Below are 16,452 nucleotides of genomic sequence, written 5' to 3'. Positions count from 1 at the left end.
CACTACATAAACAAGAAAACAAAGGACGGAACAAAACAAAACAAAAAACAAAACAATAACAACCAGACTTCACATACAACCCAAAAGAAAAGAAAAAACACACACACAACAAAAGAAAAAACAAACACTAAAAGACAAACATTTTGAAACCGACAACTTTTCAGATATGCATCTTCTTGTTACAATGGCATTTCACAAGTGATTTTCCTTTTCCTTTTTTTTTTTTTTTTTTTTGCATCAAATGTCTTTTCCCACACCCTCACGTTCCATTAGACTTCTTCTAGTTTATCCATTTTACCCATTTATTTTCCATTTGTGTTTCCTGGAGTCTCAGGCGATGTGTCATTTTTTCCATCACATATATCTCCTCCATCAGCTCTTCCCACTGTCCTTGTGTTGGAATGTCAACCTGTCCCCATTTCCTAGTGATGGCCTTTTTCCCTGCTGCCAATAAAATCTTAACCAAATGCCTGTCCTCCATCTGTATATTTCCCGCCTCTAGGCTACATAAATATAGAATCTTACTTTCCATATGGATATCATAACCCAACATCTCAAATTTAATTTAGTTTTGACTGTATTTTTTTCAATTTCTTTAATTTTTTTAAAGTTTATTTTTATGTATTTATTTTTGGTTAGTTTGATTTATTTGTGGGCAGGGGTAAAAATGGTCAGATAAAACGGTGAGCTTTGTGAGCTTGTAGAGCAGCTCTTTTAACTATTTGACAATTACAGGGCTTAAAACTGCCACAGTTAAATGGTAAATGGTGTATTTATATTGTGCTTTTATCCAAAGCGCTTTACATAGATTGTGCATTACATTCACACATTCACACACACATTCATACACCGATGGCGGAGGAAACCATGCAAGGCACCAAACCTGCTCATCGGGAGCAATTGGGGGTTCAGTGTCTTGCTCAAGGACACTTCGACACTAACTCTGGGGGAGACCGGGATCGAACTGGGAACCTCATGGCTCCCATCTGGCCGCTCTACCACTCTACTCCTGAGCCACTGCCGCTCCAGTTAAATGCCTTACGTATGCAATACTGATAGGCTAAAATAAAGGGCAGTTTCTCTATGAGTTTAGTTTTAGTTGGTTTTGTAAACAAACAATGCAGTTTTCTTATTATATATTTTTGGTAAAAACTTTATTATTTCAGTTTGCTCAGAATTTTCTTCAATTGTAGTTTTCGTTATTCAGTTAAGTGTTAGCTAACCCGTAATAACCTTGCAACAGAAACAGCAGCATGATGCAGCAGTGGAGACGCCAGTAGGTGGCGCTACAGAAGCGTGTGAGCTTCAGGAGACACACAAGGTCCTGGAGAAGAAGAAAGCCAAGCCGAGCCACAAGCAGAAGAAGAAGAATGAAGCCTCCATCGCACCAGAGAAAGGTACAGAAAGTAGTGCTGGAAGAAGTTCTCACCATATGACCAACATTAAGGAACCGGAATCGGTTCCATCACATTTGGAACCGTTTCCGTAACCGGTTTTATCACACTGTCAGAGCTGGTACGTGGACTTAATGTCTGCTATACAATTACAATACCAGTGGTTCAGAAAAGTTTTCATTTCAAGGACCACCATAACTCTGAGAGTGTACAAATGGAACCAAATGGATTTGGTTCCGTTTGGACACAGAACCGCAAGGGTCCATGTGGAACCCCCTCAAGTAACCCAGAGGGTCCCTGGACCTTTGAGACCCACTACAGTAACATGTATCCAATACTGTGTGTATGATTGAATTTGTGTTTATCAAAATTATATTAATCGACACAAACACTTAACACTCTCCTTTCCTATTGATGTTCAGAGCCAGCCAAGGTCAAGCCAGAGCCCAAGAAGAGCAGAGACACCAAACCCCAAACGCCCAAACCCCACAGCAAGACCACCGCCAAGAAAACCCCCAACAGGTATGCTGCTGCTCACCATCATCACAGTTTGTTTAATTGATTAATTGTGATACAAATAATTGTGATTACGGATTTATTGGGCATTTAAACATTTCTGGTAGCCTTTTAGGCTTTGTAAAAAAACAAATCTGCACAGGACAGTGATTAATCGGTTATGTCATGATTGTGACAGGTCTACCAACAGGCGGAGCCCGGCCAGGAGGAAAGACAAAGAGCGGAAGAATGGCTCCGCCTCTGTGGAGGCGTGTCCTTCTGAGGCCTCTCCCACCCACGTACAGGCTTCACCGCTTCGCTCAGAACAAGGTTATTATACTTGTGAATGTTTCACTTTTTTTTTCAATATCAGTTTAGTTTTTAGTTTCTTTAAGAGGGCTTGCTAATTTAGTTTAGTTTAAACATGTTTGAAAATGTTTAGTTTTAGTTTAATATTTTTTATTAATTGTAGTGTTAGTTTTTATTGCATTATGTAGTTTTTGTCTGGGGTAGGATTCAAAAACGTCAGAAAGTTTTCTGAAAAAATAAAAAGCCTTGTTTGAAACCTTGTTTACAAACAGAATGCTAGAGAAGTTACATCGTATACCTTTAACATATATTTTTTCAGTCAATTCTGGTTTTGGTTATGTGTTTAGTTTGAGTTAACACTATGTAATAACCGTCGTCTCAGGGCGGCCAGAGGACAGTGAGGACGCCAGAAGCCCGCCCCAGCATGTGTTCCAGAGGACACTGAGCCCGGCCGATGTCCTCCATGTCCACAGCTACGCCAAGGGAGATTACACTGAGGGAGAGCTCCCTCCACCCAGGTGAGTCGCCCAAAGTAACTAAGTACATCTACTCAAGTACCGTACTTAAAAGAGCACTTCAGCCATGTTAAACCTTATCTTCATATAACTGGTCTTCACTAATGCTCTTTAAAAGATGGTAAAATGTCCGTCTCATTGGTGGGCTGTGGACTGTTCAGAAAGCTGCCTACCAATGACATTATCGATTGGGATTCCAAGATAATAGACACTAGGTAAAAAGAATATATATATATTTTTTGATGAACAAACCTTACCGATGATGTCATTTTGGTAGGCATGTTGCTGAACTGTCCACAGCCCTCACTCTGAGACAGAGTATGTAGACAGAAACGGTGCTATCTCATAAAAAAAATTGTGAAGTGATCCTTTAAGTACAATTTTGAGGTACATTTACTTTACTTGTGTACGTTGATTTTTGGTCACTTGATACATTTACTCCACTAAATCCCAGAGATTACATTTTTGCCTCTTTGGGAACTCTGGGACTCTCCACATTTTTGTGTAGATTATTAAAACAAAACATGCATCAACCAGTTATGCCCTATTTTATACTTCATCCACGGTATACAAAAATAGCTGGTCTTCAAGTTCACTACGCGTTGAGCTTGTAGATTGGCTATTTTCTAAAACGGTTTTACACATTTATTTGATACTGTGAGTATATTGCGATGCCAATACTTGTGTACTTGTACTCCACCCAGGGAGGACATGAAGAGTGACAGCAGTGACAGTGACAACGTGGTGAGGAAGGATGAACGGCCGCCAGTGAAGAGAGCAGTGAAGGACTCGCCACTAGTGGCGGAAAAAGTAAAAGTAACTATACCCCAATGTAGAAATATACTACAAGTAAAAGTCCTTTATTCAACATTTTTACTTGTGTAATCCAAGGAGTGCTACACTGAGAAGGTTATACGCAAATGTTTTGTTTAGCTCTTTTTTCATTTATATTTTTTCGTTTCCCCCCCAAAATCGGGGCTATCTTTTATTTTTTTAGCCCTGATGAAGACCGCTTGTGGTCGAAACATTCATAAAGGCTGCTCCCTCTTTTAACTCTGAGTGCCCGGATCTCCCATTTTTTTATCTGATGGTTAAAATGCCGTTTGAAATTACTATGGGTTTATATAGTAAGGGGGCTAAATTGAATATCAAATATCGAAATACTGAATCAAGCAACTTAAAAATGGTCTGGGGTGAAATGACCCCAAACATGTTTGAAAGTGAAACTTCCCTTTAAGGTTGGCCTCATATTTACTTCAATTAATTAAATATTGGAATATTGGATGGGAGAAAAACAAAACAAATCTCCATGTATTCAAAGCTTCATGGGTTGAGTAAGTCATTATGGAGTAATGTCATTTTAGGGGTTAACTGTTTGTTTGTTTGTTTGTTTGTTTGTTTGTTTGTTTGTTTAGTTATTGTTCTAAATGTGTGAAAATAAGTCTTTGTGTGCATGGAATGTACACTGACAGTAGTTTGTCCAACAGAGGGCAGCAGAGAGGCTGAAGGGGGCAGAAGTGAAGGAGAGCCATTTAGGGAACCTTCCCCACCATCATCCTCTCATCAAAGACGGCATGAGTGATGAAGGTATGAAAATAATCATTTTATCATCATCCTCTCATCAAAGACGGCATGAGTACAACGGTGTATAAGGGTCACCGGCACCTAGGTGACCCTAGGTGACCCCACTGAGAGAGTTTTTAACTCTCTCAGTGCCAAGCCACGAGTTATCCCGAGTTTTTTCTGAATGCCCTCAGTGCCAGAAGGAGTTATCCCTAGTTTAAAAAAAATGTTCAGAACTCAAGATATCATTATCTGAAGATCTCCAGCTCCATCCACTCCTTGTTTAACTTATAACTGAAAAGGGCTGTATCTCGCTTCCTAAGCACTTTTCTTTTACTTAAAAAATAAATAAAGAAATGCTGGCACAGTATGAACACATTTCTGAGAAAATAAACTCTGAAAAGTGTAATTAAGGAGGCACATTCCTTCACTTTGTATCACACCACCACCGCTACCACTTTGCAATGGATGACCTAATCAACTTATATATTGCTATCCGATTTAGCAATATCGCTACCGGCCTATCGGGCTCTCTGTGTTGAGTGGTCTGTTGGGTTTATGTTAATGATCAATCAATCGAGTGTTTGATTGTGTTTCGTCTTGGGTCAATAGAACGTATATAGTAAACTTTAAGTTCCTATTTATCGCTATCACAATGAAAACCCATTTTTCAGGGTTTTAAAGAAGAAATAACCTTTATTTTCTTTTGCCCACAGAGCTGTCGGAGGAGGTGCAGGTGGAGGAAGAGGAGGGGCTAGAGGGAGAGAACTGGGCCCGCCCCCTGACCCACTTGTGGCAAAACAAGCCCCCCAACCTGAAGAGAGAGAGAGAGTACAACCGCCGCGTGGGACTGAAACCTCCTTACTGCTGTATATGTGCCCTGTTCTGGACCTACCATAGAGTATGTACACACACACACACACACACACACACACACACACACACACACACACACACACACACACACACACTGAAACCCCCTTACTGCTGCATATGTGCCCTGTTCTGGACCTACCATAGAGTATGTACACACACACACACACACACACACACACACACACACACACACACACACACACACACACACACACACACACACACACACACACACACACACACACACACACACACACAGAAACCCCCTTACTGCTGTGTATGTGCCCTGTTCTGGACCTACCATAGAGTATACACACACACACACACACACACACACACACACACACACACACACACACACACAGACACAGAAACCCCCTTACTGCTGTGTATGTGCCCTGTTCTGGTATTGCGAGAGCGTGCCTCACTAGCCAACACGAGAAGGTTGAATGAACTGAAACCAGCGATCCCCAAAACAACAAGGTTTGGGGATCTCAATGTTTTCAAACAAATAATTGGTCTATAGAGCCTGCCTGCTTGCTCGGGAATCTAAAAATTCTGATCCTGTGTCTAGGTGAGACATGACCTTTGACACGATCTAAATGTCTCAATAGAAGAGCAGGAACCACCCCAATTATATAAGTTATATTGTATTAACATACTCTAACACACAGATTGGACGAAATTAAAATGTATTCATAAAAAATACAAGTTGTTTAGTGCCACTTTAACTGTGAGGGCTCTTTTTTGTTCGGGCGGAACTTTGCACCATGATGCTTCTTACATTGTAAGAATGTTGTGAATCCATCCTAGTGAGGCTACTTCTTGGCCTCAATCACAAAACCCATCTAACCCCTGCTCATTTTGCTAGGATTGGATGGCTTAGGGTTGAGGACAGAGTACAGCAACTTGCTATGGGCCTGGTCTTCAAGATACACCACAACATTGGGATTCCCCTGTATTTGTCTAAATACTTCCTAAATGTTAATGAAGTCCACGATCATAACACCAGAGGCAGCTCCACAAATCATGTTCAACCCAGATTTGGCTCAACAAAGGGAATGAACTTGTTCTCATGCTATTCATCAAAAATGTGGAATGCCCTACCAAAAGGAGTAAAGGAGTGTAAAACCCTACTCACTTTCAAAACTGCCCTAAAGATACACCTTCAGGAGGCTGCAATTCAAAAATGGCCCCTGTCTAAGTCTTAACCTACCCCCCTACCCCCCCTCCCCCTATTTCTTTTTCTTCTCTTGTACATTTTTTTTACTCTTCAAACCAGTAACCTGTAAGCTGATTGTATGACATTCTGTATAGTAGTGTGTATATCTGTCTGTCTCTTATATGTCATCATGATTTGTGTGCATGGGGATCTCATCTTGAACAAGCTCAGTGCTTAATGAGTCTCCCAGTTTAGTAGACCTTGTATTGTGAATTTGTACTTCCATGTACTGATGTTCTCATGTCTTACTAAATAAAGTACATCAATCAATCAATCAATCAATCAATCAATCAATCAATCATCCTGCCATTCCTTATATGTCTCTCTAGCTACAATCAGGGCATCATCCGGGCTTCCGAATGGGCACAGAGTGCGTTCCCACTGTCAAACAATGTGCTCCGCCCCCCTAAATAACAATGAAACACCTGCACCTCACTGTGCCATTCCATAAGACTAGTAGGTCTTAGTCTTCAAGTCTTAACTTGAAGCACAAAGCCTGTGCTAGATCAGCAAGGCGTGTGCGTCGAGGGAAAGATGCGGAAATGCGCCTTGTGTTGTCCTATGTAGCTTAGCATCGGCTTTGCGCCGGCAGAAGATAGGGCCCTGAGAGTGTACAAATGGAACCAAATGGACCCTTACGGGTCTGTAAGTGTAAGTGGAACCAAATTGGTTGATTATTATTATTATTATTATTTAATAATTGCTTGCATAGTGAGCACAGCAGTACAGTCATGTTATTATGTAATTTCATTGTGTGTGTGTGTGTGTGTGTGTGTGTGTGTGTGTGTGTGTGTGTGTGTGTGTGTGTGTGTGTGTGTGTGTGTGTGTGTGTGTGTGTGTGTGTGTGTGTGTGTGTGTGTGTGTGTGTGTGTGTGACAGACTGAACTCAGTAGCAGCACAGACAGTCCAGTCATGTCGTCAGGTGGTTTCATGAGGACCAAACCACTGATCCCAGAGGTGTGTTTCACCACCATCACCGAGGAAGACTCTGAATGTGAGGACACGCCCCTCACCCCCCATCTGGAGGAAGATGGTACCAGCCTGCTAGTCAGCTGTTCACACTGCAGCGTCCGAGTACACACCAGTATGTACTCACACACACACACACACACACACACACACACACACACACACACACACACACATATATGTAAACATACATTTATATTACTATGCTTGTGAGGACAATAACATTTTAGGAAGTCCGTTTTACCTTTGTTTTGCCATTATTAACCGCAACTCTAAAGCTGAAAAGAGACGGCTTTAGACAGCGTTGTGTGCTTGACCGGTGCACAACACCAGCCTGCAACTAAGTATAAATCAGGCTTAACTCCAACCTCAAACCTAACCTCTAAATGTCGAACCCTGTCCCCGACGTGAATCTTTTCCTAATTGTAGGTCTAACTCTTTTTTTTAAATCCTTAAAACAACCTTTTATTTCGTAAGGACCAAGAAAATGGTCCTTACAAGGTCTGTTTCTCACTATCTACTGTACCTAGTATTGTTACAACAAGTACTGTACACAGGCACGCACGCACACACAATTATCTGAAGATAAGGTTGAAAATGGGTGAAGTGCTCCTTTTAAGAGTCTTGTTCAGAGACACATTGACACACAGAGTGAGTGGACCGGAGGTCAAACCGGTGACCTTCTGATTACTAGACCCACTCAACTATAGACGGCTCTACTATAGCATATCAGCAGTATGTAAATACACACTGCAATGTGTTGGACTGAATCTGGGGGGTTTAGTTGATACAATCCAAAAACAAATCAGTAGTTATTTTTTTCATCTCAAGGACCCCTGAATGAACAGGAATTTGTCCCTGCATCCCCATCTGAAAATATTTTGTGCCAGAGACCCTCACACAAGATTTGCGTCGTTAAAATGTTTCAAAAACTATTTCAATAGTGTTCACATGTTTTTAAGATCATTTGAAAATAGCAGATCTACAAGCTCACAAAGTGTTGCGTCGCGACGCGTTTTGAGCTTGTAGATCTGCTATTTTCAAACAGCCTACGTATAGTATATAGGGTTAAAGTGGCGAAACGGATTGTAATGTATGTGTTGTAACTCATTTTGCTGGGAACCCCCTGGAAACCCCTCAAGGACCCCCGGACCCCACTTTGAGAACCACTGGTGTTTGTATTACTAACATGCTAAGTTTGTTGACTGTGTTTCTGCAGGTTGCTATGGCATCAACCCGGCGGCCGTTACCAAGGAGTGGAAATGTGCGCGTTGCAAAGCCAACGCCATGACAGAGGTCAGTGTTGTTGGTGAGGCGGCAGAGCTAACCTACCGTTTCATGATAAGATGTACTGCTGCACTGCACAGGCTGTGTGAATGCAGCCTAATGTATACTAGATGTCTTCTGACAAAAATAACAGATCTACAAGCTAACAACACAATGCGTTGTTAACTCGTAGATATGTTGTCGCGTGACGCGCTCTGTTATGGCCTGACGAAAATAGAAGAAATTAAAACACTCCTAATTTCTACTACCCTCAATAGTTTCAGCAAAGACCTATAAACCCTATGAGTTTAAACCCAATAAGTGTGGTTGTGCTGTTGCACCCCGAATAACGCATGCCCCACGCCGAGAAGTTTTCAGACCAAATGTAGCTATGAAACTATAAACTACTCTGCACAGGAAACACACTCTAAAATGCCTATTTCTATTTATAGTAAACTCTGTTGCATATTCTCTCACTCACCAAAGTGTCCGCTGATAAGATCAAAAGGCTCGTATGAAGAAATCTTCTTAAGACTTCTCTCGTAGAAAATAGTTTTTATTTAACACTCAAGCTAATACAGGCTCTTAGCAATAATACAAAATTATATTATATATGAAAAGGCAGATTTTCTGATAAGACAGACAACAGACCACCAAGCTCTATCTCCAAGTCCTCAATCTAAAGTGCCTGGCACAGACAGAAAAATATCCCCAAATTCAACTTAATTCAACCAAGATACGGGCATGCCGAATTCTTGTTTGAATGTCAAATCTGGATAATATTCCTCAATTCCTGCGACCTACACGGTCATTGACAAACACATCCCCAGAATCAGATCTGGAAATAATCTATCATTTCCCATGCAATAAGGCTACCTAAGATAAAGCGACCCAGCAATCGGTAATGCTAGGAGCTGACAAAATGCTCTGTTTATTCAACCAGATTATGGGAAATGCCAAGGTCCCAGTTGAATACAGCAGAATCCACTATCGCTCCCCGCAACCTCGTTGCAGTCTGGCCACCAAAAGGAACTAATCAGAGAGCGCTAAAACGGGAGAAGCTCCGCACACGGCTATGTCCGTCCCCCGGTAAAAGGGACAAACAAGTGACACCTCACACAAGCTTCTCTACCAAACCCCCCCAGAACAGAGATATACAGCAGTATTTATACAATTTTGGCTCCATCCGACACACCAAATATGGGATCGCCTCCCTCCGGGTTAGATCATTTCAGTAGATAAACCTTATATGGTGCTGGTTAGATTATTTCATTAGCCAAACCTAATATGGTGCTTTCCTTCTACCAGTTAAAACATTTCAGCTGTTGCCATAGCAATTTGGTCATGTGAGCAAAAAGTACAGTTTTTAGCAAGTCATTGCGAAAGAAGAAGTTGTGGCTGTGTTGTGACTGATAGCATCAAGGAGCAGAGATGGTGTCAACAGCAGCAGTGAGTTGATTGGCCTTCCAACGACAACCGCCGCGCTTGTTCCTCTTCTTCAGCAGAGCGTGTTGCTTGGCAAGGTCACCCAGCTGCTGCGGGGTCAACAAAGGCCGGGGAATGACTAGGCCATATCTTAGCCCAACCATGTCAGCTCACTCAAGTATAAAGCAATCACATGATACACATTTTGCAACAGATACGGCAGGGATGTTAAAGTTTACAAGGAGAGCAAGTAGTTTGGGGGTATTCTATTAGCCCCCCATTATTAGCTGTTGCAGAATGGCTGCCTATCAAAAACAGTCTCACAAAACAGTCTCACAACGCCTCGCACTGCGAGGCGTTGTGAGACTGTAGATCCGAACTACAAGCTCACATCGTCCCGCACTGTGAGGCGTTGTGTGCTTATAGGGGACTCCCCTGGGGGTCCTGACCCCCAGTTTGGAAACCACTGAGTTACAGTATATATTTTTTTATTAACCCAAAACTAAGAAAATGTGAATCGCTCAGGACTTGTACACATTATAAAAGTGAAATTCAAAATTTCCCGTTTCTTTCATGAGCACTTGTATTGTTGTAGAATGATGAATGATGTTTATTAATTTATTTAATAATAGAGTGTCAGTATTGCTGTTAAATGATGAGTGGTGCAGAGTTGATACTATAACTAATAATTAATAATGGTGTCTCCTGTTTACAGAAATGTTGTTTATGTTCGCTGAGGGGCGGGGCCTTGCAGAGAGCCAATAACAACAAGTAAGTACATCCACAGGGGGGCGGGACATCAAGTCTAACACAGGGGCCAGTAGAGAGGGAAAAACAATTACATAATGACAAGGTCCCATGCAAATCTCACTCAACCAGCTGATTTGTACACAACATTTACCGTTATTCATGTTGTTGAGCGAATTAGTTGCAAACTAGAAAAAGTGCTCCTCGGAGCACAGGTCTCCGCCAGGTCAGGTACGTTATTGTGGCCTCCTGGTAAGGGTGTCACGATACTCGATACGTATCGAAATGTACCGAAAATGACGTACGATACAGAAACAGATACAGATTCGAAATCAAAAGCCGTATCGCGATTCAAGGGTTAATAAAAAAAAATACTCCCGCGCATGCGCACATCCGATTGCGCGTCCGGGTGAAGCCATGCTCAAGTCGCTGTTGTGTTTTTCCGTGCATCGCCCATGCGTGCTTACAACGGGGGAGAAAAAAAAAGACGACAGGACAAACCCGCACACAGTGCACACCGCAGAGGAGTTTGGAGGAGAGACAGAGAGAGAGACCGCTGTAGCGTTGCGTCTGTACTACTACTTTACATTTCACCATGGCCACTGCTGAAGCCAGCGATGGTAATGATGATAATACACAAACGGAAGAATTGGAAAACCCTCCCGCTTCCTTTAAGTCAAAAGTCTGGCAATATTTTGGCTTCCCAGTGAATAATGAGGGCACCCGACGCGTTGTTGACAAAACGGCTACCGTTTGTCGATTATGCTCCACATTGATAGTTTCTCCGTCTTCTCTTTTTCCCCTCTACACCTATACCTCTCGGCCAAAAATAGCCGATCTACAAGCTCACAACGCCTCGCAGCGTGAGTGTGAGCTTGTAGATCTGCTATTTTTGGCTAAAGTTCACCTCAGAAAAGGGATGGGGTTAAGGTAAAAAAAAGAAAAACCCTGTTGAAGACCCCTGGCTTAGCTTATTATTCACATTTCTTGTTTGTTAAAGCTCTTACCTGTTCAAACAATGTGAACATACTTTAAGATGTTTAAGTGAATTTTGGCTGTGGCACTCAGAGCCAAACTGCCATAAATAAGCCGGGCACTGAATGAGTTAAAGAAGAATCTGAAAATGACAGTTGTTGTAAGGGCATAAACCAATTTTGTTATTCTCATTTGATATTATTCAAATAAAAGGGACTTATTGAGAAACATGTGTTTTTCTTTACAAATCAAGACACTAGCCTAAATTAATATTCATATAGCCCTCAAAGCTGAAAAAAAGGATGTTTTAAAAATATATATCGTATCGAAAATTGAATCGCATCGTGACCTTAAAATCGAAAGTCGAATCGAATCGTGGATTAGGCGCATCGTGACACCCCTACCTCCTGGTGGCGCTATAATAGGCCAATGTGAAAAGGGTGCCATTTATTCTTAGGTCGTTCACGGCAATCGGACACTGCATTCATGATTTGAGGCATTTTCTTCCAAAAATGTGGTTTGCTAAATTAGACCTGCTAGTGGCGCTATAACAGGCCAATGTGAAAAAGGGTGGCATTTCTTCCTTGGCCTAGTGGGAATGTGTTTGTTCAAAACGGACCAATCCTGCAAATTTTGGAAGCCAACCTTAGCCAATGAGGATGGAATATGGGAAATCGGACAGATCCGTGTTGATCACATGACTATAGAGATACTGTGTACCGATTTGCATCACGTTTGGATAAAATCTGTAGGAGTAATGTAAAGGGTTTTGCACAGATCGGCCTCCAGGTGGCGCTATAACTGGCCCATGTGAAAAATGTTAGGCAGAGGTTCTGAATTGGCATCCAGGGAGTGTGTGTGAACAGTTTCGCAGCGACCGGGCCAACGGTGCCAGAGATTAGCTGCTAACACACGGACAGGACACACGGACACACACACACACACACACACACACACATGGACGGACGGACGGAGGGTAAAACATACTCTCTCGCCATGCCTTTCGGCCTGGCGGAGACAATTAAGCCACTTGGCTGAGGTTAGAAGACACATGTACTGGGCTATCCTCAGCATTGCTTTGTGGTCGAGGTCAGTACAGTTTCCATACCAGGCAGGGGCAGTAATGTTATGTATTGTGTTGTATAGGGGTGTATGGAAGTCCATAGGTCCAAAAATTAAATAATAAATACCACAATGAAATAAATAATAAACACAATGATATAAATACAAAATACAATTACATAAATACAAAATACAATTACATAAATACAAAATACAATTAAATAAATAAATGTGTTTATTTATTGTGTATTTTTTTATATATCATTGGGTTTTCTATTTATTTCTTTGTGGTTCTTATTTATTTCATTGTAACTTTTAATGTCAACCTATATATATTACATGATGCCACTTTTAGCTATTTAATCAAGTCCATTGGTCCAAAAATTTAAAAATAAATATCGCAATGAAATTAATAAAATCCACAATGAATTAGATAAAAAACACAATGATATAAATAAAAATGCAATTAAATAAATAAAAAATACAATTAAATAAATACATTTATTTATTTATTCTGTAATGTTTTTTATTTTATTGCGTTTTATATTTATTTCATTGTGACTTTTTATATATATTACATGATGCCACTTTTAGCTATTTCATAAGGTACATTGGTCCAAAAATGTTAAACCAAATACCACAATGAAATATATAAAACACGCAATGAAATAAATAAAAAACACAATGATATAAATAAAAAAATACAATTAAAAAAATATATATATTTTTTTTATTGCATTGTTTTTTCATTTAATTGCATTTTTTATTAATTTCATCGTGACTTTTATTTATTTCATCTTGGTATTTAATTTAATGGGTTTTTGTATTTCATGCTGTCTTTTCATAATAATGGCTTCTTTAACAGGATAATGGTTTGACATCGCAGTCTGTCAATCAACAGAAACGGGGCGGGACCATGGGCGGGGTCAGCTTTTTACACTCATTCAGACCAAAGCAACAGATCGCTGAGAAGCCGATTACATTAGTCCTTGGGTCAAGACCTCAAATTTCACATACTGGTACCATCTGGGTGGGCAAACCCTATACATCCCTAGATTAAGTTTTGATATGACGCTGAATAGTAGCTTTATAGTGTTTATCACCTCTTAAAGTAGGCCCTAATAGACAATACCTTATTCAATTCAAAATATATATAGCTTTAAATTGAAGGATCACAGGAACACATTTCTGTTTACAGTATTTGACAATGTTGTTGAATTCTGAAGTTAATTGCATGCCTATATTGGACCTGCATTTCAGAATCCAGAGATTCTGATGTGTGAATGTTGAGACTTACTATTATTTATCAGAGATTTATCAGGATTTTTGGTTTTTAAATGTTTTAAATGAAAAATAAAATGAATTGAAAAATATTTTAAAATATATATTTAATTTATAATAAATGAACAAATTGGAATCGGACAACTCTGGGTCTTGCTGTAAAATTCCACTATAAGCACCAGCCCAGCTCAGTGGTTAGAGTGTCCACCGTGAGACTGGGAGGTCGGGGTTCGATCCTCGGCCGGGTCATACCAAAGACTATTAATGGGACCCAGTGCCTCCCTGATTGGCACTCAGCATCGATGGTTGGATTGGGGTAAGTCCCTGCGACATACTAGCGTCATGTCCAGGGGATGTGCTTGTACTGTACATCAAGCTGCCTTACGCTAAGGAAACAGGCTCCTGCCCTATGGGCCTCAGGGCTCGGCAAGGCTTACTTATAAGCATGGTATCTCAGATCTGGTTCAGAACCTGTATGGAACTGTCACTGAAATCCTACAATTTGGGACTATACACAGTTGGATAATGTTGATCTTGTGGTCTTCACAGCCAATGGTCACCACACGAATCATGCCATAGCCAGTCAGTTTGTGCAGAATCTAGCAGATATCCTCTTCACTGGAGGAGCCACTCCTGGTACTGGGGTCATATCACTAAAACTACCCCCGTCCTCGTACCTCGAAGCGGGGAAACTTTGTCTAGCTGATAAGAGAGATTGAGCATTACACTGGCCCCAATAAGATGTCTCTATATACCAACTCTAAAACAAGTACCAAGAACTGATGCTATCCAAGATGCCATCAACCACAGTGTTTCAAGAGCACAGAAGGAGGACACTGCTTGGCTCTGTCAGCTCCACTCTTCCCCTGGGCTGGTTGGCCTATAATGTTGTGCAAGATCACAATGGTGATGAAGCTGAAAACAATAAGTGTCTTTGTCCGCTGCTTGACTTGCCCCCTGCCCATCCTGATACAGTGCTCAGTACCACTGCCTACTTAAGATACATCACTCAGCATGAGCTACAGTCATATAACGTTTGACATGCAGCTGTATGGTCGCTTGCCTGATCTAGTGGAGTGATCCACAGCGATGGTCATCAGTGGTGCTCAGACCTGGGATGATGCACACTCTAATGTCTTGTCGGCTTAACCCGATAACAGATTGATTCAACAGCTGTGGAGGTGGAGGAGCTAGTAGGTGTGTCATTTGGAGTCCATCTTTAATGGAAAGGCCTGGCCCAAGGCTGTGCCTTCTGCATGGTAGTGTCTGTTCTTCTTCAAGACTTCTTAGAGGAGGGAGAAAAGACTCATGAGTAGATAATGGTATTCCTGGAGAAAGCGAGAGAGCACCCCACAGGCTATAGCTATGGGTGGATTACTTCATCAGGGGAGCAAGAAAAGAATGGAGCTCTCTGCCCTCTTTGACTACGAACTCGGCCCGGTCCCTTCAGAATCAGCTTTATTGTCACATCACAGGTTTACAAAAGTAAAAAAGTGGGTGAAATTTGTTTTTGTGCATAGTTCCCATCATATTATTTCCATAGAAAAACAGAAAGGGAAGAAAAAGAAGGGGGTGGGGGTGCAAGGGGGAAAGGAGATCAATCAAGTAAACAAATTATCTACATATTTTTTATACCTATATCACGTACCTGAGATAATATAATGTCATGTAAGCAGAGACAAACAGTTCACACAAATTCCCACTGCAAATGAAAGAGGTGCCTCTTTTTCCAGTGTACAGATTGTCTATCAGTGATATATATTAATGTATTCGGCTGTTTGCTTGCTTACAACAATAATATCTATCTCTTCCTATGACATAGCTGTCCTGTGGTTGCAAAACAAACCACACTAGACCCCAGGGTTCTCACAGACATTACTAATTTACCCTCAGAAAAGAAAACAATTATGTATAACAAAACATTTTAAAACATAAAATAAAGACAAAAACAAACCATATATATCTGGATACCCTCTGAACCTGCTTATTTTCTTTGGTTACCAACTTTTTATTTTATTTTTTAAAAAAGCTTTTCAGAGGGGAGAGACATTACATCACATCACTATGTATGGGCAAACAGTTCACACAACATCACACACTTGCATAAAAAAGCATATATTTTCAGTACATAGATCAGTCAGTGATCATTAATGTATTCATGTACTCTATAGTTTGCCTGCTAGAAATAGGGACATTCTCTTCCTCTGATCTGGTGGTCATGTGATCGTAAAACAACCCAGGCCGCTTCTTAACCCCTTCACCAGACCCCCGGGTTCGCATAGGCATTAAAGGAAAGGAAAACCCACGATGTATATATAACACAATATTTTTTAAATAATACAATTAAATAAAA

At 40.9% G+C, this 16,452-nt stretch overlaps 1 protein-coding gene across 1 annotated transcript in view; it reads left to right on the top strand.

The window, feature by feature from the left end:
• kdm4aa (lysine (K)-specific demethylase 4A-a) overlaps nt 1-16,452 on the top strand; it is a 52,812-nt gene that overhangs the window by 19,445 nt on the left and 16,915 nt on the right. The window contains exons 11-20 of the mRNA XM_080430970.1: nt 1,244-1,397; nt 1,817-1,916; nt 2,089-2,219; nt 2,581-2,716; nt 3,418-3,529; nt 4,201-4,300; nt 4,993-5,177; nt 7,254-7,458; nt 8,563-8,639; nt 10,750-10,805. Of these exons, the coding sequence (XP_080287096.1) occupies nt 1,244-1,397; nt 1,817-1,916; nt 2,089-2,219; nt 2,581-2,716; nt 3,418-3,529; nt 4,201-4,300; nt 4,993-5,177; nt 7,254-7,458; nt 8,563-8,639; nt 10,750-10,805 (1,256 nt within the window). The remainder of the gene's footprint in view (nt 1-1,243; nt 1,398-1,816; nt 1,917-2,088; nt 2,220-2,580; nt 2,717-3,417; nt 3,530-4,200; nt 4,301-4,992; nt 5,178-7,253; nt 7,459-8,562; nt 8,640-10,749; nt 10,806-16,452) is intronic.

The sequence above is a fragment of the Gymnoscopelus braueri genome, assembly GCF_963280865.1.
Source record: "Gymnoscopelus braueri genome assembly, chromosome: 6".
In the NCBI taxonomy this organism is placed as follows: domain Eukaryota; kingdom Metazoa; phylum Chordata; class Actinopteri; order Myctophiformes; family Myctophidae; genus Gymnoscopelus; species Gymnoscopelus braueri.
This window is presented reverse-complemented; position numbering and strand designations above follow the sequence as displayed.